Genomic DNA, 21912 nt, shown 5'->3' with positions numbered 1-21912 from the left:
TTTCCTCTAGGTTATATGGGTCACCCAAAAAGATATGCTAGAAGGTGAATTGGCTACATTGAGATGCCCATAGATGTCAGTAAGTGTGTGATTTGTTTGTGTCCTGCAATAGACTGGCATCCCATCCAAGGTGTATCCTTCCCCTAATATCTACAGTGTTCCTGGGATAGGCTCTGAATGGAGCACGAACCTGACTTGGGTAAAGTGATTACTGAAGACAACTGAATGAATGTATGAATGAATGAATGGACATAAAAGTTTTGCCCTTTTGGCATCCTTCCATGTATTGATCTGTACATGTATTGGACCATGTATTGATCACATGTATTGCCTGTAGGTAAACAATTTCAGTAATTATATATTATTCAAAATTAGCCAATTATCCAGCATCTCTGTACAATCTCTGTGAGTCTATAAATGGTTATAGGCAATTTTGTTAAGATTTGAACAACTTTGTTGTAGAAATGGTGAAAAGATTATGCAAATTAATACAAAATCAAAATGCTGAAGCTTAATGATTTTCTAAAGTTTTTTTTGTTTGTCATGTTTAGGCCAAGGTATAATGCGAACCTTGCTGTGTAGGCGTTGTTGGCCAAAATGCAAGATGCTGTGATAAACCACCCCCCTTGGGCTGATTGGGCTTATTTTACTCGAGGTTCCAAGTTTCAAGATTCTGTTAATTCCACACAGCAAAATATTGTTGAAACAATTATGTTGGGTACAGCTCAACAATCAACAATAAATAATGCACAGTACAAGATTTCACATGCAAGAAATGTGTGTTAATACTCAGTGAGTGCAGATTTAGACTCATCAGATAAAGACTGAAACCAGGAGCAGCAGTAGTGATTGAAGTAGAAATAAGAGCACAGATTATTAAGTATAGTCTGTGCAGACTTGCAGTAGTCTCTGAAGAGCAGTTATGAGTTCTTTGATGGCAAAAGGAAAGAAACTGTTTTTGAAGATGCTTGTTTTAGTCATCAAGAGCGTGTGTCAGGTCTGATTATGTTTGAGGCCTTTTTCTGTTTCATGTCTCTGAGACTTACACTTTCATCTGCACTCATCTAACAATACAATTTAAAGAAAAAAGGGGAGGAGGAGAAGAAAAGTCCTAGCAAAAACAATACTATTTTAACAGTTCATGTTTGGACACCTGATAATTCCTATACTGTAACATGTAACTTAAACAGGGCAGGCTAAAATCAAAAGAACAATCACACTACAAGAAAAGAGACCTTGTTTTGTTAAATTGCCTAAAGCTAAGAATGACCATCTTAACATTCTTCTATAGCTATTTTCATTTAACTAAATAATTTAATGATTTCCATGCTTCTACTGAGCAAGGAGCACTGAGCAGTACTGTGCTGTACCATTTGGTGGTAATGTGCTGGGGCAGTAAGCTGACAGCAGCTGATGCCATCAGGATAAACAAGCTTATCAGGAAGGCTGAGTCCTTAGGTGGAAGTGTTTGAGACAAAGATATAGAAAACTATCGACGATACCTCTCACTTCCTCTTATCTCCTCCACAATGCACTGCAAAAGTCATTGAAAGAAAACAAATTCACCAGGATACCAATACCACCAAAGTGTAGCATTGAACACCACCTGAAAACTCTTTTAACCCAACCCCCAACACCCCCCCACCAAAGGCCATCAGACTGCAGAACTCCTCCTCCTTCTGCAGGAACGAAACCTGAAACCAAGTTCTAATGTAAGAGAATGTGTGGAAATTCTAATTTTTCTTATTATATTTATGCACATTTTATTGGAAAATTTGATAAAAAAAAATTATGTACTATATCTACACACTGACCCTTAATAATTACTGTAATATACTGAAAGCTGTAATATTAGGTGGTGTGATATTTGACAGATTTTGTCATACCATCCCATATTCCCTCGTGTCCTATATGACCATTGTTGCCAACTTAGTGACTTTATCGCTAGAATTGTCACAACTTTTAAGACCTCTTTAGTGACTTTATTTCAACATTAGCAACTGTCCTGCACTCAATACAGCTTTCCAGCTCACATCATGCTGCTGGTTATACAAACTGAGAAAGCAGGTTCACTGGATTCACCACCAGTGTGTAAAGCCTGACTGAGTTGTGCTTGTGTGAGCCTATGTTCCCAGTGACCAGTCAGTGATCACTATTGTTTCTCACTAACCAATCACTGATCACCATTGTTTCCCACCAACCAATCAGTGACCACCATTGTTTCCAAAGACCAATCACTTACCATTGTGTAGGGAAACTGAGCTTTTCCTTTGTTAGACTGAGCTCAAAACAGGGGAAAAGTGCAAACTTAATATTTCAACAACTGGTCAACTTGCGATCCAGCAATGAGTTGAACTTAATGTATCTTATTAAGTCTGGCTAGGATATTAGTCCTGTGGCCAGCGGTAATAATATCCTAATGTTAAACATGAGTTATGAGCACAGTAACAAGATCGGACAACTTAAGACAATAAATCTTAAATACAGACAAGAGACACTTGCTATTAAAATCAGACGAGACTTTATTAAACTACTTGAATAAACAGAAACTAAACTAATACATAAGCACACACACAAATACAAAACAAAAGGGGGTGACAGTGGCTTTGACCAAGAATGAATGGCTCACTAGTTTGAACACCATACGCTGTTCTTAGACCTCAACCTGAACGAACCATCAACAATTTAATTTTCGGTTTCGGTTTGCACCTGCGTTGATTGTCCTTGGGGCCTGTTTGGTTGAGACACCCCCCCTTTTCCACAAAGTTATCAGCTGTGGGACAAGGCTTTCATTTTGTAGGCCAGCCACTACGTCTCGACCAGTGGCCTAGATCAGAGGTTCCCATTTGACCGAGGCCCCCCTTTTGCAAGATGTCTTTAAAACCCATTAAAAATACAGACTTCTGAATATATCCCCCTTTTTATTAATAATTATCTCTATCATCTTTACATTACATTACATTAGGAATTGATTGTGTGTGTGTGTGTGCGTGTGTGTGTGTGTGTGTGTGTGTGTGGTTGTCTGGGAGTAAGAATCATGTATTTATTTATTTTTCACACCAAATTGTTGAGGCCCCCCGGGCGCCCCCTGGCGGCCCCCACTTTGAAAACCACTGGCCTAGATCAATGAGTATTTACGAGAGGTTTGCTAATTTGTGAGGGATCGTACATTGTTCACAGGACAGTTAGATCCCAGCAATCAGCCATGAGCTGTAATTGGATTGGTGCCCCAAAGTCTGCACACAGGGGCTCATGATTTAAGGCTCATGTGAAGGGGTGATCTTATGCTTACGATCTTGTGCGTTGAGTACAATTGTTTCCTAATGACCAATCACTGATCACAATTGTTCCCATAACTATTCACTGATCATTGTTCCCAACAACCACTGATCATCATTGTTTCTCACTGATCAATCAGTGACCTCAGTTGTTCCCAACAACCAATTACTATTCACCATTGTTACCTAATGGCCAATCACTGATCACCATTGTTCCAAACAACTAATCACTAATCACCATTGTTCCCAACAACTAATCACTGATCACCAATGTTCCAGCAGACCAATCAATGACCACCATTGTCCCCACTGACCAATCACTTATCACCGTTGTTCACAAGAACTAATCATAAACTAATTTCATCATTGTTCTCACTGACACATCACATTTTATTCTATTCTATTTTATATGTCTTCAGAAACTATTCCTTCTTTATGTAACACCTTCTGTTATGCAACTGGTTATGACAAATCACTAAATGTGCAACTTAGTCTATGGCATCAACTGCTACCTTCTATCAAGTGTTTGAGCATGCATTAGTTGCTTTCCCCCGAAAAACAGTTGGCAACAGTGTATGTGACCAAAAGTGGTGAATTTTATTGCCATGGATTTGAAGGCTGACTGGCATGAGAACCCAGTACCTGCAGATCTATTATGCTGCTTAATGCAGTCTGCAGAACTTTAAAGTTCATGAAAAACTGAGTAAATGTCATGACATGAACAGCACACTACCCAGGATATCGGTCAAGACGGAGAGCTAGGCTCTGGAGCAAAGTTATTAGAACATACACTATAGTCTCTGTGTAATCCAATGATAATGTCAGTGTCTGTGGAGATACTGAAATAGGAGCAAGACAGCTGATTGCTTAGCCTTAATAACTTCATATGAAATAGCGAAGGCAAGCAATCTTTCATCAGAGGAGTCTGGTGATGACATTTAAACTCACACCTGAGCAAATGAAAGGGGCAGAAGTTAAGCTGTTTTAAGACCAACACAATCTCACCAAAACCTGAACATAATAACACAGCACTGGCTGTCCTCCTGAAGTGGGGGTATATCCTGAAGCTTTGCATAGTTTAATGCTTCATTATACGGCATTTGTTTCTCAAACTACTGGCTTTGAACTTAGCAAGATGTTGAGACCGTGTTTTCTTTCTTTTTTTTTTTTTAACATGAGCAACAGTTTGTGCATGAAAGCATTAAATATATAATTGATTGTAATGGATCATGCAGGGATTTAAATAAAGTTGAACCCATGAAATAAATTATTAGGTTTCCATAGTAACTACGATACCGCAAACTTTATCAGAAGTTTATCAGAAGCTAGGAATGGCTACCAGGACAGATGAACAAGGCTGAATTAAACTCAGATTACTTCATGGCTCAAGAGGGTATACAGTGGCAAGAAAAAGTATGTGAACCTTTTGGAATTTCATGGTTTTTTGAATAAATTTGTCATGAAATGTGATCTGATCTTCATCTAGGTCAAGGGTATTGACAAATATATTGTGTCTGGAATAATAACACAAAAAAATTGTGATCCGTCATGGCTTTATTGAACACACTCATTCAACATTCAAAATGGCAGTGGAAAAAGTAAGTGAACCCTTAGAATTAATAAATGTTTGACCCCCACTTGGCAGCAATAGCCTCAACCAGGCGCCTCCTGTAGCTGTGGATCAGACCTGCACATTGTTTAGGAGGAATTTTAGCCCATTCTTCCTGGCAGAACTGCTTTAGCACTGTCATATTCTTTGGACGTCTCATGTGTATGGCTCTCTTCAAGTCATTCCATAGCACCTCTATTGGGTTGAGGTTTGGGCTCTGACTTGGCCACTCCAAAAGGCAGATTTTGTTTTTCTGAAGCCATTCTGTTGTGGACTTGCTCCGGTGTTTTGGGTCGTTGTCCTGCTGCATCACCCAACTTCTACACAGTTTCAGCTGACGTACAGACATTCTCACATTATCCTGAAGAATTGTCTGATATACTTGGGAATTCATCTTCCCCTCAATGATTGCAAGCTGGCCAGGTCATGATGCAGCAAAGCAGGCCCAAATCATGATGTTTCCTAAACCATACTTTACGGTGGGGATGATGTTTTCATGATGATATGCCGTGCCCTTTCTACGCCAGATGTAGTGCTGTGTAGTTTTTCCAAATAGTTCAATCTTAGTTTCATCAATCCACAAAACATTTTGCCAGTACTGCTGTGGAGTGTCAATATGCTCTTTCGCAAACTTCAGGCGTGCAACAACGTTCTTTTTAGTAAGCAGTTGCTTCCTTCGTGGTGTCCTGCCGTAGATACCCTGCTTGTTCAACGTTTTACATATTGTAGACTCATGAACAGAGAAATCTTTGGCTGTTATTTGGGGTTGTTTCTTTACCTCACTGATGAGTTTTCATTGTGCTCTTGGTGTCACTTTGACTGGGCGCCCACTTCTTGGTAGAGTAGCAACAGTCCCAAAGTGTCTCCATTTGTGGAATTCACTGTAGACTGGTGAATTTCTAAAGTCTTTGAAATCACTTTGTGACCCTTGCCAGCTTTATGTAAATCAACAATTCTTGATCTTAGATCCTCTGAAAGCTCTTTTTCACAAGCCATGGCTCACATAAGCATGTGGGCAGAGCAAACTCTAAAAGTTTGAGGGGTTTTTATCAGTCAAAGTAGCTGTAGTCCACACCTCCAAACTCATTTTCTTAACGGGACTCCAGGTGTGGTAAAACTTGACTCCAATTAGCTTTTTTGAGGTCATTAACTCAAGGGTTCACATACTTTTTCCACAAGCCCTATGAGGTTTTTTTTGGATGTTCTCAATAAAGACATGAAAGATCAGCATTTTTTTGTGTTATTATTTTAGACACATTATATTTGTCAATACCCTTGACTTAGATGGAGATCAGATCACATTTTATGACAAATTTATTCAGAAAATGAAATTCCAAAAGGTTCACATACTTTTTCTTGCCCCTGTATATTAATGAAATTCACTGACATGACAAAGAAACAAAATACCAAGCACCCAACATAGAAATCGCTTAAACCCAAAGTAAGCCCTTGCTTCAGTGTTGTCTCTCTTTCTTTTTCATATACTGAAATAAAATTTGTTTATATTCTCATAGGTAACTACAGGAAAATATTTTTCTCTCTTAAGCCTTTATGCTTATAGTTTGCTCATAACTCTATAGATAATTACAGAGATTATTAGAACAGTTTGTTTTCGGGTCAGCACTACCAAGAAAATATTCTCTTCTTTTTTATCCACTGAGATGGGATGGAGAGTCACAGCTACAGAATTGCTGTGGGCATACCTGCTACTGCTTTGGTCCCCACAGCACAAAATCCCATTTCTATATTCTTGACACTGTTAAAAGTGCAGAATGTAAATTTCATTATTTTTTTAGACTATAATAATGTAATGTAATTTCAGCAACACCTTAGAAAAACTGTGGTTGACATGACTGTCATTCAGTGAATCTGGCTAGTTACTCGGTTTCAAGATTCTGTCAATTAAAGAAATATAAACATGTACACAATTATTTTTTAAATCTGCAATCAGAATTAATTCATTCAGATTGGTGAAAATCTTTGCATGTACACATGCAAAGCCAGTGTTTTTTCCCTACAATTGAAATGCATTATGTAAGCTGCAGAGGACTCCAAGAATTGCAAACTGCTTTTTTTTTTTTTATTAAACTGCACAGAAAAATGTGTACTATCCATGTAAACAAAATTCATCATAGAGACGCACACACAAACCTCCCAACGTGAAAAGAAAGGTGGATTTAGATAAAACATTAGAGGTGTTGTAATTAAACTGCGGATCAATAAAAACGTCGTTACGCTAAATGTACGGGCTTCAGTAATTTTACCCTCCAATAATGTCCACCTATACAGATGATCCAAGCTCAGAAACCTGATAAGCACTCAGCACTTGTGTGACCCGCATGCCCTTACTCCACCTTCAGCTCTGCACTTGTCGCTTTTCTTTATCCAACAGCAGAGGGATTTTTTTTGTGTGTGCGACATATATTGACGTTTTCCATGCAACCCGCCACCATGATAGATTTTCAGTCACTCGCTATTAGTTCCCACCGTCCTAAACCTCACTCGTTCCAGACCACCTTCCATTACACACAAACACACAGGCAAATCATTAAACCCAACATGTTCAAAGGACCAAATGTCTAATGCAGTCAATCAATTTGTTTTTACCTTTGAATAACAAAGTCAGGCAAGGATGGCTATTCTTACATGGCATGAATTATTGAGCTTGTCAGCAAAGCTTTAAAGGTACAGACTTGTTAACATTTCTCTACCATTATGCCTAATTCACAGGGCATTACTGAAAGGGCTGGGGAAGACCTGGTGAGCCTTTCAGGATACCTTTGAACAAATATCAGCAAACAGAAGGCACAACATGCAGCTGGCCCACTAATGGTGTCATTAGGAGTGATTTCTAACACAGTGAGGTGAACAAATGATGCTGTGTAGGTTACATTCATTATATTAGATAGGTTAATGCTAGCTGTAAAACTGCTAGCTCAGTCAGTAGAGCATGAGACTCATTCTCAGGATAGTACATTTGAGCCCCATGCTGGGCTCCAAACCAAGCCACTCGGGTGGCATTAGGGTAGCTAGTGCACGATCAGTGGGAGTCCTAAGCCCGGATAAAACTGGAGGATTGTGTCAGGAAGAGCATCCAGCGTGCCAAATCAAATATGCAGGTCATAAAAAACTTTTTTTTTTTATAACCGAGATCTGCTGTGGTGATCTCTAATGGGAGCATCCAAAAGATGATCCACCTTCTTTATAACGAATCATTTATTAATTAAAAAAAATAAATAAATAAAAAATAAAAAAAGGGTTGTAAAGGTGTCTCCTAGCTTTGGAGCTATGTTTCATTGTTTCATATTTTTCTCCCGAAGTCTCAAATTCCACAGAGAAGAATGTTAACACCAGGAATTAATGCAGTTCTTAATAGAACAGAGATTAAACCAAGTGAATACAAATGTATTCCTTTGTAATAAATGAAAGGCGGCATCTAGACGTCTTTTCCTTTTTATCCTTATTCCATTGATCTCTGCTATGTTGCAATAATGGACCTTTGATTCATTGTTTAACTTTGGCCCTTGAAAGTGAAAGTTAAGAGAATGGCACAAAACACAGATCACTAATTGATTTACACTGAGAAGATGCGTAGTCCCTTGTAGTAATATTGTGCTTTAAATTTCCCTAGGCTCGAAGCATTGATTCATGGTTTACAAATTTAAATGAGAATTCTAGACGGGGCTAGAACAGTGCAAAGAAAGGACGAAAGATTTCTAGCTTTGTTTTTCCTCTCTTGAACAAACGCAACCACGGATTAGTAAACATACTACACAACATTATTGCCATCAAGTGGTGATCTTTGAAATGACACCTGCAACAAAACAGAAATCACGAGTGCATATTTTATTTGCATATGTTTAAAGCATTACTCAGCACATTAGAGATATAGTGAAATGGTACAGCATAAATAAGATGAATATAGTTGCATATAATGCTCAGATGTAATTACTTATGGTTTCGTTTCTTCCGAGGAAAACTTAATGGAAATCAACTGAACAAAAAAATATTCAGAACATAAGCTACAATACACATATAAAGGTGGAATAACTAAAAATGTTGCTGGTCCCTTCAACACGTCAGATTTTTGGCCCAAGATGTAGAAGACATGTTGCATTTTGCTGTAAAAATGTCACACTTTTGCTCATGGGACACTAAACACACAAATTAAATCCTGGTACATGAACTGTGTTGTTGTTGTTGTTTCCCCAGGAAAGTTATAAAACATGTATATGTAGCATAACTATACATTCAGTTACATACGCCATAACCCGTCAATCCAATTCAAATGGAGAAGCTAATACTTTAACCCATGGCCATGATTATCACATATGATAATGTAAATAAAATTCACCATGAATACATGAGATTTTTAAAGGACTTTTTAAAGTCTGTATTAGTCTGGACCCCTTGATCAGTTAAAACATTTTGCATATTTAAGATATTACAACTTAAAGTCCGCCAAGACTTTTCCAATAGCACCTTAACAACCAACTGTATTTTAATACAACAATAATCATAATAAAATGGTACATACAAGTGTGATATCATGGTAGAAGTTTGACATAATATGTATTTAATTTCACTTAAACTAAGTTGTCTAAACAGATTTTTTTTTTGTATGGTCTTTTGTTACCGGTATCTCACAGAATATACCATTATAAAATAGGATTATATAAAGGCAAACAGCTTTGGCTATACAGTAAAAGCAGTGTATCCTTTTAGAAGGGCAATTCAATCAATCAAGGCATTCTAGCGTGTAAACTGCACATTACATCACATACTGATTGTGAAGTTCTTATTGCATATACTGAATAAAAATAAAAAAAGTCATACACATTTCTAACAAACAAAAAGTGTTTTGGTTCCTGAATTTTAGTAAATGAAGAGGCACTCTGATCAGAAGTATGTAGCAATAAGTGAAAAACATTTACCTCATTCGCTGGGCTTTCCCCAAATAGAAGAGTAATACGGAGTACTGAACTAACACAGCGAACACCACTGAGTAGCAATGCAAGAGGATATTAAGCCTAGAGAAATGCACGGCCTCCACTCCATTAAGCACAGGAAAGTTCACTGAGTCTCAGGCGCCCCCTGTGGGTGATGAGGTCTACTTGCGGGCCACAGTTTCAGCCAGCTTCTTCAGCCTCTTCTTCAGCTCCAGGGGAAATTTCTCATAACACTTCTTACACACGGGCTTCATGTCAAACTCCACAAACTTGTTCCTGTAAACAAAAAGCAACATGTCTGTTCCAACACTTGCTTGTTTAAGATAATATAAATAAAAGCACACTACTAAAATACTTATCTACAGTGCTTTGAGCAAGTATTCCCTCCCTCAACTTTTCCATAATTTCATATGAAGTCATATGGAATCCTGTTTGGAATTTGACAAAATGCATACTGGAGACTGAGCAAACATGCGGGAAAAGGTTCTCTGGTCTGAGGAGACCAAAATCGAACTTTTTGACCTCGACACAAGGCATAACATTAAGCAGAAACCTTGAGAATAATAATCCCTCAGTGAAGCATGGTGGTGGAAGCATCATATTTTGGGGATGCATTTTATCAGCAACTACTGGGAAACTAGTCAGGCATGACGGCATGATGGCTTTAGCCAATTACTGGATAATCCTAAAAGAAAACTTAGACTTGCCTGCAAGAAACTTGTTACAGGGGTGCAGGTTCTCCTTACAGGACAATATCTTAACTCATACGGCCAAAGCTACACTTGACTCAAAACCAAGAACCGGAATGTGTTCAGGCCCTTTCACACGGAGTGCGCCGTGATAAAGTGAATCGATGATGAACAGCGCTTTCACACCGAACGCAAAACGATTGATCACCTTCAGCTAATTCACACCTGCACGATATGTGGCGCTGACCGAGAATGCATTTTATGCCTGCACACTAGGTGGCACAACCCACTATTCAACCACCACTCCCAAAAGGGAGGCGGAACCTTTTTTTTTTTTTTTTTTTTTTTTTTTTAAGTGTTTTTTTGAAGAGCCCCATCAAGCAGTTTGAGTATGAATAAAATAATGCGAAATATAATGGAATAACATGGTAGTGGGACAAAACCCGTTTATTTGTGAAAAAATCCGTTTTTAAAATCTAAAAAAATATACATGTATATATAGATGAAAGAACAATAAGAATTATAAGAATAAAGCAGATTACAATTACACAAAAAATAATTTCTATCAATGTTTTTGTAGTCTCTGTGACTTATCAAAAAGTTATTTGTTCCCAGACACCAATGATAACAAGAACTCAACATCCATTCTCCTCTCTCTTCTGGAATACGTTTTTTCTGTGTCTACACTGGTTTTAAAAAGAGCTTTCTGTGTTTAGCATCACCTATCCTGCCCTTTTGTACAACAGCAGCAGCTCTGGGAATGTGATCTAAAGCTCCGATCTAATTTGGATGAACTGTTTCATTGTGGGGCAACGGGGGAAAAAAGAAAATAAAAAACACACACACACACACACACACACACACACACACACACACACACACATCTAAAAAAAAATAAATAAATCACTCTGTCGCACCGCGATTGATCGCGCCCAGTGTGAACAGCTCCATAGAGATCAATTCTTTCGATTCAAGAGCGTCATCGTGTCATACATTCGCATTCGCTTAATCATGCTCAGCGTGAAAGGCCCTTTAGAATGGCCGAGCCAAAGCCTAGACTTCAATCAAATTCAGAATTAATGGCAAAACTTAGAAATTGATGTTCAGCAACGATCTCCAACCAATCTGACAGAGCTTATCCGAGCTTGACACTATGAATACGTAAAAATATCATGATCCAGATGTGGAAAGCTAACAGACATAAACCACTATTGACCCAGGAGCGTAAATACCTATGTGACCAACAAATGTGTGTGTTTTTGTTTAATTAACAATACGGAACACCTTCAAATGTTAGACATTTTGCATAAATAAAATGGGGAAAAGAAAATTCCAAATAAAGTGGGGATGAGGTGTGTGTATACTTATGCAAGGCACAGAAGTTTCTTGAGTTCTGTGTTATTTCTCTATAATCTCCAGGCAAATCACACCGGACACGTTCCTGTAGCGCTTTTTTTGACGCATGTGTGAGGAGCATCACATGAAGTTAGCGCTTCCATTTTAACAACTTTCGATCAACACCATCTGTTATCAGTGGAATGTTAGATGGCCAAACTTTGTCTGGTTCCATCCCACACATTTAATGGACACGGTGGTACATTTGGGCATAGTTTTCTTCATCAAATTATGCTTATTATCATGATGCAATAGTGTGTGTTGAACGCAAAGTGTCCGGTGTGAATTTGTGGTCAAAATCCACAAAAATTGTGCACCAACTAAGAAACTAAATAAAACTGTTAAATAATGACTGAAATCACAAAACCAGGATTTTACAACCACAACACAAAGAAAGGTACATATAAAAATATGCAGGAAAATAAAGACATGAGCCATTGGAAATGGATGAAGACACTGACCACAAAAAAAGAAAGAGTAAAGATGGATGAGCATGGAGAAAAAGAGGAGACAGGAGTTACGGACAGACAGCAACCGTCTTCTTCTTCCTCTCACGAGTATCGCGTTCACGTTTGGCAAGGCGCCGTTTCAGCTCCTCAGGCAGCCGGTCATAGCAGTGCTTACACACCGGCTTCAGGTCAACCTCTACAAATTTGTCCCTACGAGGACAGTGTAGCGGTCCAGCAAGAGAGCGATAGGAAGGCAACAAAGGATAGAGATAGGAGAGAAATACAAGAAGTGTTTTTAGAAAAAGAGAAGGAAATAAAGATGAAGTGTACCGGTATTTGTATCAGCAAGAGTAGACAAGCAGATTAGAAACAGATACACTTGGCAAAAATAGAGAACACTCAGAGGGATGCTGCACACAAGTACAGCGAGTTGGACATGAAGCACTGGAGAATGTGAGAAGAGAGAGAGAGAGAGAGAGAGAGAGAGAGAGAGAGAGAGAGAGAGAGAGAGAGAGAGGGGTGTTTGTGTGTCTGCATTAGACTTACTTTAGTGTGAGCTTAGTGTTGCAGGTAGAACAGGAGAAGCAGTTGACACACCAGGCTTTGTTCAGAGCCGACACAACTGTAACAAAAACCATGACTACATTAGCAACTTTCAAAAATGTTAATTATACAACTGCTTCAGCCACAAAGAGGATGAAATTACACACATCTGACACACACACACACTAAAACCTGTTAGGATTTAATCATGGGGGGAGGGGGGGGGGTCACTGGAAGGGCTTCCTGACAACCTTACATTATGTATACTATTAGAAGATTAAATGTAAAAGCTCATTAATTACCATCTCCTTCGATCACGCGGTTGCAGTGGTAGCAGACGTCACCAAAAAGCTGTGCAGACCAAGCGCAATCAGAATATAATCATGTTTGGATATTCAACACCATAAGCATGTCAACATGTTGAGAATGAAGATCATAAGCTAGAAAAATCAACACTGCTACATTTACATGAAAGGTTTTGCTACATGCCTGTATCTAATCTAGTATAAGATCACATGCATGATCCAGGGTCATAAACAGCCACAACAAAAGATTCGTCACTGATCCATTGTTTTTTTTAAACTACTAGTGCCAAGTTAGACAGGTCAAGATTCACCCCAGTACAAATGACATTACCGTAATTTCCGGACTATAAGCCGCTACTTTTTTCACATGCTTTGAACACTGCGGCTTAAACAATGACGCGGCTAATTTATGGATTTTTACGAGCTAACGCGCTTCATGCCGCCAAAACATTTAGCCTCGTCACATCGGACCAATGAAATTATCGAACAGGTCACAGTGGATTCAGTGGTTCAAATTAAATCAAACGCACTCACACTAAATTCTTCAGATCAGTCATTCTGCGCTTCATGCACACCCCCTCATCACGGAAAACACACGAAGAAATGCATATGATGCAGCTTTCAAGTTAAAGGCGATCGATCTGGCTGTCGAAGAAGGAAATAGCATGCGAAGAGCAACTTTTGCTCCAGTCGGCCAGTGGATCCTAACAGCGTCGAGCAGTGTCATAAAATCTACCATCACCAGCAGGTTTCGAAAGGCTGGACTGCTGCGTGATGAAGAGGACAGCACAAGCTCAAGGCTGAATTTGCCTCGAGATGTAAGTGACATTGAGAGAGACAACGAAAGAGAGACTGAGGAAGTGTGTGACGAAGTACCGGTAATTCTGAGGCTGTTCAATTCCGACACTGAAGAAGGAGACTTTAGTGGTTTTAGTGCGCAGCAGGAAGATGAAGATAGCGATCAATGACTTTTCCTGGTAGGCAACTGTATTTTTTAATTTTTTAACCAGCCGTGTTACAGGCACTGTTCGGAAAAAAGCATTTACGGTACGTATTTAATTAAAAGTTTAAAAAAAATCTTTGTGTAACATCTTTCTGTGTAAATATCATGTTACAACGTGGACACCTGCGGCTTATAGACGAGTGCGGTCTATATATGTACAAAATTTTTTTTCTTTTTAAAGTTAGTGGGTGCGGCTTATATTCAGGTGCGCGCAATAGTCCGAAAATTACGGTAAATCCAATACTAGACTAGTAATGGGATTTTCTTTCCATTTGAAAAAGGAGTGCTCTACGTTTAACTTAAGCAAATATTGAATTGACCTGTAGTCCAAACAGCACCATGTTACCTGGTTGTAGTGAGTCTCGCAGTATGCCAACCCTTTTCTTTCGTAATGGCGATGACCCAGGAAGGGCTTCTCACACTTAGCACACACAAAATGCTGCAAACACACAAATACAATTACAGCAATTTCAGCATACGCTAGCAATAACCAAATGGCTAAATTGCACATTTTTTAAATCATCATTAAAACTTTGCCTGCTGGTATTTATACCATTCACAATCTGAAACTATTGATCAAAGCATCACATACCGTATAAGCAAGGTACATTTAGCTAGCACTTTATGCAGACTGACCGGTTTTACTGCTACATTTGTAAAACTACTCCCTTATTTGGCTAAATTTGAAGTTTAAACATACACCAAGGCAAGATTATAAAGTAAATAAAACATTTATTAGGGATGCACCGAGATGAAAATTCTTGGCCGAAGCCGAATATAATAAAAAACTTGGCCGAAGACCGAACACATTTTTTCGCGTTTTTTCCATTTATTTCACCACTGCATAAATTAAAGTTAAAATGTGCTTTTTACTATTTTGTCTCGCTTTTCAAAGAAAAAATCAATTACAAAACCTACAATTTCAAAATAATTCATTAACCACTGAACATTTGGAAAGGCACAATATAACTTTAAATAAATTAGTAAATTAAAAATATTTTTGTGGGGTCATCTTTGAGCCCCCCTTGAATAGCCGATGTTAGGCCTATAACTAACTGCTGAAAGAATGGAAAACTCTGTAGCCTACAACAAAAAAGTGCATTAAAAAGTGCATTGACAAGAGTGCAGAAAATGGTTCTATACGGCTGATTATATTGGGGATATACAACGCTCGCATCCCTGTACACCTCGAGGAGTATCATAGTAGATAAAGTATAGTTAGATACGTTGTTAATGTTATGTTCCTTGATAGATTTAGGTAGTTTAAACTATAGATTAGTTCATTTAGCCCCTGCTGATTTTTCAGCTGCCAGTCCATAGTACTAGTCCATGTTTCTTGTTTTGTGTTTTGACCCTGTTTTCTGTGACCGCAACTTCGATTCCTGCTTTGCCCCGTTTATGCCCATTTGCAGATCGCCTGACCCTTTGCCTGTCTTGCCTACGTTTTCTGGATTACGATTTGAATTTGTCTGCCTACCCTTAAATAAATACGTCTTTACCTGCACCTGCTTCCGTGCTCTACTCCCTTACATCTCGCGACGTTACAATACTCCGCGAGGTGTACAGGGATGCGAGCAGTATATATCCCAAATATAATCAGCGCTAAGTGCTGGCAGCTGAAAACAATAAAGCCACACCCCTGAACAAAAACCAATGACAAAACAGGGAGGAGACAGAACAGAAACAAAACAAACGCACGTGTCCACAGTAAACAATGTCACAGTTGTTAACATCCGAAGAGTATGCGCTCGTTGAGTACTCGTGCACGTAGCTCATGCATGAACGTGCCCCCTCATCTCTCCGCATCTCACTATGGTTGCTAGGCTATTTGGTCGCGTCATCAGACACGTCATTGTTCGGTCAAATTTATTCAGCTTTTTCACTTATTTTCACAATTTCGGTTGCCAAACATTAACATCCTTAACATTTATACATTATTTTGGTAAAATCCAAATGTTTTCCTAAAAAAGAGGTATCAAAGTATGTCATAAGGAAAAAAAATGTGTTTACACTGCTGATGTTAAAAACTGTTTTTTCAAACATGGTTTCATTTTCTACCTCTCCACTGTTAAATCCCATTTTTTGCAAAAAGTTACACAAAATTCAGAATTTATAGATTTGAATAAACCAGCTCCAGTGTTTTCTTGGTGCTTTACAATGATTAAATATTGAGATGTATATTGGGTACCATGAAGACAGATTCAAGTATTTGCAACATTCATCTTTTTGGCATATCGCCCCGAGTTCATAATATTGATTTCCACATGTGCTAGACATGACCCAAATATAAATAAGCATTATGGATGAGAAAAATTTCAAACACATTTTGCAAACCAGACTTGCGCTCTCACACACTCACACTTACCTCAACATGCCACTGCTTGCCCATGGCATTGACCACACGGCCTTCGATAGGCCTTCTGCAGGCTCCACAGATCGGCACACCCATTTTATCATGGCATGGGAGACAGTAGAGCTCTCCTTTCAGCTCCCGAGCATCAGCAGTCAACTCCTTACTGTAAAGTATCACAACTTCGTCATATAAATCAAAATCATTTATATACATACGACAATTGATATAAACTACGCCAATATTCCAGCTAACTGGGGACAAAAGTGTGTCACAATAAACTTGGAGAGAGTGGTTAATTTCCTGTATGTCCAACTAACCCGCAGTTGCTGCAGTTGAAGTGATCCGGATGGTACGGGTCATTCTTGAAGATGAGAGGCTGCTCATCAATGATGGCATGGCACTTCTGACAAAAGTACTTCCCAAGACCACGAGCCTTCTCCCGATTATGACATGGACGACACAGATGACTGTAAAACACACAAATGTGCCACTTCCTAAGAATCCATTTTCAGCTGAGAAGCTGCTCATCATAAAAAGATTTATTTTATTGTATATTTAGTGCAATAACCAAAAGGTATTATTAATATCATCCAAAGAAGCATCACTATACACTATTAATGAGCTTACCGGCCAGCATTTTTGACAAATCCAACATCAGCTAACACTGCCTGACAAATGTCGCAGCAGAAGCAGTCAGGGTGCCAGCTGTTGTTCATGGCTTTAATCACACGGCCAATGATGAACTCACCTTCACACAAAAGAGGATTAACAATAAGCCACAACAATACTGTGTGTTATACCTCATGTCTTTATTGATTAGTTGGCCAGTTATTTTTTCGTTTAATCGGATGGGGCGGGGCAAACTTTCAGTACCATTTTTTCCTTTATTTAAAATAAAATCCACAAACGGAGTGTTACAAATATAAACTTCAGACTAAACACAACTGTTTGCCCAATTATATAAGACTGAAAAGAACCCAACACACACACACACACACCAAAATATATATGATTCATTTAGGACTGTAGTTTAATTCGGTGCTTTTTGTGGATCCATAAAAACATAAATACTATTATACAATATAAAAATTTTATATTTTAAATATTATATATATGAATTACTTTTTATGGATGCACGAAAAGCACCGAATTAAACTACAGTCCTAAATGAATAATAAAATCTCACTTTCACTGCACCTTGTGGTTTCTGTTACTCGCTGTCTTTAGGAATATTGTTTTACTTCTGTTTACTTTGATTACTTTGAGTGTTTTAATTAGACATTACAGATCTTATTTGAGGTCCCACTGTGCATTACTGCATCTACACCACAAGCGAGGAGCAACACGGCCTTATTACTAAATGGATCACTTCCGTTATCATAAATAGCAGAATTTACACTGTAAGCGCGCAATTACAGCATATAATGACAATAAACTTAAATTAAACTAAACCTTTTAAGCAGCTTGCACCAGTTTACCCAACCCCTTGCACACAGTGGAGCATTTTGGATATAGACATAAGTTTGTGCTCGTGCATCACTGTCATGCTTCTGTGCTACAAAAGCTCTGCTTTATAAAGTTTGCAGGAATATTAGAGTAAGTGATAATGCGTAATCTTACCACACTGGTGACAGCAAGGCGCAAACAACATTTGGAAATCATGCTCGCAGTACTTCCTGCCTTCAAACTACAGGGACAGAAAAGAAATTAAAAATCTGTAAATTGGATTGATAAAAATCTTGAAAAAAGGCTTGACAAAGCTTCAGGCCCAATTAAGGCATTGCTATATTATTACGTTTAATATAGAACAAGAGGCATATACATGCACAGGATGTAGAGTTACATTATTACATGAAGCAAAACACAACACTGGGAGGTCCATTTAATTATAAGAGCCATGCTGTACCTCGTAGAAAAGTCCCTCCGGAAACTGCTGGAAGCACTGGGCACACACGAAGCACTGCTCGTGGTATAACTCGCCATTACTGTTGACAATCTTCTCCGCCGGTGCAAACCCGCTTTTACATCGCTCACATGCGGCATTCGCCAGGGCATTGGCCATATTGCTGCTGGGGTAAGAACAACTGTTATTTATTTCACTCATTCCTGAATTAGTTTATCTCTGTTCATTATCAAATTTATTTGACATCAGCCCACTTGAGATGATTAAACATGCAAATGCCATTCAGAACACAACATACCAGATGTTTCACTGAGTTTCTACTGAGACTGAAACATAAAAACGACGTATGAAAAATAATTGATGATTTGTGGACTATACCGTCATAAGACTGGTGAAAGAACTCAAGGTACAGTACTGTTTAAATTTCTATAAGGAGCATCCCATAATTCCTATGTTTTGGGGTTGCTCAAGTCTCTCGTTATAACTCAAAATGCAAGCTTACGCGGTAAGCGTACCACCGTTGTGGCAAACTACCACCGCGGCTGTGCAGGCCACCGTCACAGCCCTATTCGCACTTGTTTTTTTATGATGTTTGTTGGTAAAAGAGACTTTTTAGCTGTACTCATGTTTGACGCACGTGAATCGAAGAGGGCTTAAGCTGAATGTGTGTTGCGATAACATCACATGGCTCAAACCTGTGGAAAATCTGAGGTAATTCTGAAAAAAATTGTATGCGCTTCTGAATACTGTAGAGTTTTATTTTGTGTTCATTTCTGCGATCGCTAAAAGCAATAAATAAAAGTATGGTCAAACTTTGTTCCATCAAACTGGATTCACTACTGTTTTTTCTGGCTGGTTAGCAAACCTACATATTATAATACACGGCGTGTATTACAAAGAAAGTATTGTGATGTGATATTTTTATCATATCGCCCAGCCTTGATGGTGCTTTAGCATAGGCTATGAGACACTTTCAAATTAATTTGCACTCGACATGACTGTGGTTCTCATCAAAGTTGAGCCAATATTAGTCCACAAATATTACCGCGTAATTACAGCAGATCTCCAGACCTGACGTGCCCGTGATTACAGTTTTACCTCCTCTGCTTCTCAAGTGACTTTGTGATTCCCTGAACAGATATTTCTACCAAATGACAGTATAACCAGGAGCAGTGAACAGCCTGAGTTATGATTTTGGCCCTGCTTTACATGGCCCCACGGTAATACAGCGAGATGTGGGTGGGGATAAGGACACCCGATGATGTATGTTCCCTAATATGGTCATCTTCACATGGAAACAGTGAAGCGCTCTCCTACTCTCCAGCTTTGGACTTCCTGACCATGTTGGTGTCTCAGATAAAAACAAGAACAGCATTCCTCGAGAATGTATGATGACACAAAAACAAACTGTACTTTAGGCAACATTGCTTTTAGGAAATAAATAAATAGATAGATAGATAGATAAATAAATAAATAAAGCCATGTCTTGTGCTTGGTGCTGCTTTTGGCTCACAGACAGAATCTTCAAACATCTGTCTGTCTGTCTGTGTGTGTGCACGCACGAATGTATATGTATGTATGCGTATGCATGTATGTGTGTGTGTGTATAGGTATATATGCATGCCTGTGTGTGTATATGTATGTAAGTGTATGCATGTGTGTGTATGTGTGTGTGTGTGTGTATATATATATATATATATATATATATATATATATATATATATATATATATAAAATGTGTGTGTGTATGCATGTAAGTATGTGTGTATATATGTGTGTGTATGTGTCTTCCTTAAGCCTGCTCAAATATGTGAACAATAAAGTCAGATGTTTTACATAAAGATAAGCCTCTCGAGGTTTCAAACTTTTCTTCAGAAAACTTTTTGAAAAGAAAAAAAAAAAAAAGAGAAACTTTCATGTAAATTGTACTAACTTACACGATGTAAACTTCTAACTGAGCAGGGTGAACGGAGTTGGCCAAATAAGGGCATTTTCCCCTGAACCGATTCATGATTCATTGGTTGAATCTCCAATGTTTTCATAGTGGACACATAGTGCACGAGAAAGAGTGTGGAATTCCATACATCACTCTTATTCTTACACACCCTTCTTAGTGCACTTATCTAGGAAGTTATTTAGGACGCGTCTTTAGTAACCTAGCTAGTTTGCTAAGATGGCCGCTATTTGGACAGCTGTCTGTGAAAGATGTAATAGCTCTTATAGAAAGCATTAGACTACGTATGTTCATTTAAATGAAACGCTTAAAGTTGTACAATCGGGACTTACACACTTGTTGAAACAAAAAGTAGCTAGTTCAAACCGTACAGCCATATTTCAATGATAGCCAGCTAGCATCACTGGCAAGAAAAGAAAAAAGTATTGGTTTGAAGTCTACGCTCACTAGACTTATTAAGAATTATAAGTAAACTGCTCGACATTACCTGCCCGTCATTTCTGACACACCCAGCATCCCCTACTAGACAGCTAATCCAGGAAGAGTATTGAGAGTCGACCACTTTAAACGAGCTCGACAACAGTTAACCGCTTTCTTCCTCCGGGCGCTGGATTTTCAGTCACCCCACCCTTCTGCTTAGGGACCGTCAACAAATTCCGCTCTGAACTCAAACGCGATCTGCGCGCCTAATCGAGTAAGGGAGAGTGTACAAAGACACTTGTCCGTCAAACACGCAAAAAGGACCGTAACGATACCATCATCACTTCGATACCAAGATCACAGTGCTCACTACCAAAACACTATGGATAAAATGTTGAATACTTTAGTGAATAAAAGGGATGTTAAAAATTTAGTCGGTCAAGAATGGTGGAGATAGTGCATTGGTGGAGTTTGGGGAGACGGAGGCGCGAACAACCCTGGGCCTGCCTTCTAGGGGTCCCTACTGATCACGAAGATTTTTTTTTGTAAATTTCTTTTCTTTTTTTAGTCAGAAAACTTAGATCAAATGTCCATTCCAAATCATTTTGTTACAAAATTGTTTTTTTTTTTTTTAAATCATTACATCACAGGCTACTAAATTGTGTGTTGCAATTTGTTTACATATGCGTCATTTCCCTTTAGAACAGTAACAGTGTGATTACCGTTAGATACTCTTGTTAGCCTTTGCTCGCCAAGAAGATATGAAACATTTTAAAATATGAATAGATATAAATCTGGTGCATGTAAATGGAGAGAGAGGTTGAAGGAACAGCAGAGGAAAAACTATGTCATGTCTAGTTGTGCCCGACTGACAAGCTATTTTGTTTCCTTTGCTCGTTTTTCTTAATCAGAATGGCTGATTGTTTAGGTCGGATAACGTAACAGGTTGGAGCTGTCAGTGGATTTTTAAGTTATCTGTTTGTTTGTAGTTGGCAATAATCATTGCTGAACGCCTTTACTGTTTTTTGTGAAGTATTTTGGTAAATGGTCTGCACTTATATA

At 38.5% G+C, this 21912-nt stretch overlaps 1 protein-coding gene across 3 annotated transcripts; it reads right to left on the bottom strand.

Annotated features, from left to right (window-relative positions):
* Positions 1 to 8718: 8718 nt before the first annotated feature.
* Positions 8719 to 21076, bottom strand: lims1 (LIM and senescent cell antigen-like domains 1). 3 transcript variants are annotated; one of them, XM_017477586.2, is made up of 10 exons: positions 20918 to 21076; positions 18480 to 18642; positions 18194 to 18260; positions 17201 to 17321; positions 16891 to 17040; positions 16586 to 16736; positions 14567 to 14659; positions 13215 to 13263; positions 12916 to 12991; positions 8719 to 10112 (listed from the first exon to the last, which is right to left on the bottom strand). In XM_017477586.2, exons 1-10 carry the CDS (start codon positions 20944 to 20946, stop codon positions 9998 to 10000), a joined length of 1014 nt encoding a protein of 337 aa, XP_017333075.1. In that variant the 5' UTR covers positions 20947 to 21076; the 3' UTR covers positions 8719 to 9997. The 3 variants fall into 3 exon arrangements, with proteins under 3 accessions (XP_017333075.1, XP_017333076.1, XP_053539237.1); XM_017477587.3 differs by having other exon boundaries at positions 18480 to 18639; positions 20918 to 21075; XM_053683262.1 differs by lacking the exon at positions 8719 to 10112 and adding an exon at positions 10119 to 12579 and having other exon boundaries at positions 18480 to 18639.
* Between the last annotated feature and the right edge of the window lie 836 nt (positions 21077 to 21912).

Source organism: Ictalurus punctatus, chromosome 10 (genome assembly GCF_001660625.3).
Source record: "Ictalurus punctatus breed USDA103 chromosome 10, Coco_2.0, whole genome shotgun sequence".
Lineage (NCBI taxonomy): Eukaryota > Metazoa > Chordata > Actinopteri > Siluriformes > Ictaluridae > Ictalurus > Ictalurus punctatus.
Note: the sequence above shows the minus strand (reverse complement) of the source record. Positions and strands in the feature narration are given on the sequence as shown.

Bases quoted from the DNA above. Each gene is read 5' to 3' on its own strand.
- lims1 (XM_053683262.1), bottom strand. From the start codon at position 20,946: ATGCTGGGTGTGTCAGAAATGACGGGCAG. The intron at 16,737-16,890 runs GTTAGTTGGACA...GATACTTTACAG, and splicing joins TTCAACTGCAGCAACTGCGG to TAAGGAGTTGACTGCTGATG. The intron at 14,660-16,585 runs GTAAGTGTGAGT...GTGTGTTTGCAG, and splicing joins GCAAGCAGTGGCATGTTGAG to CATTTTGTGTGTGCTAAGTG.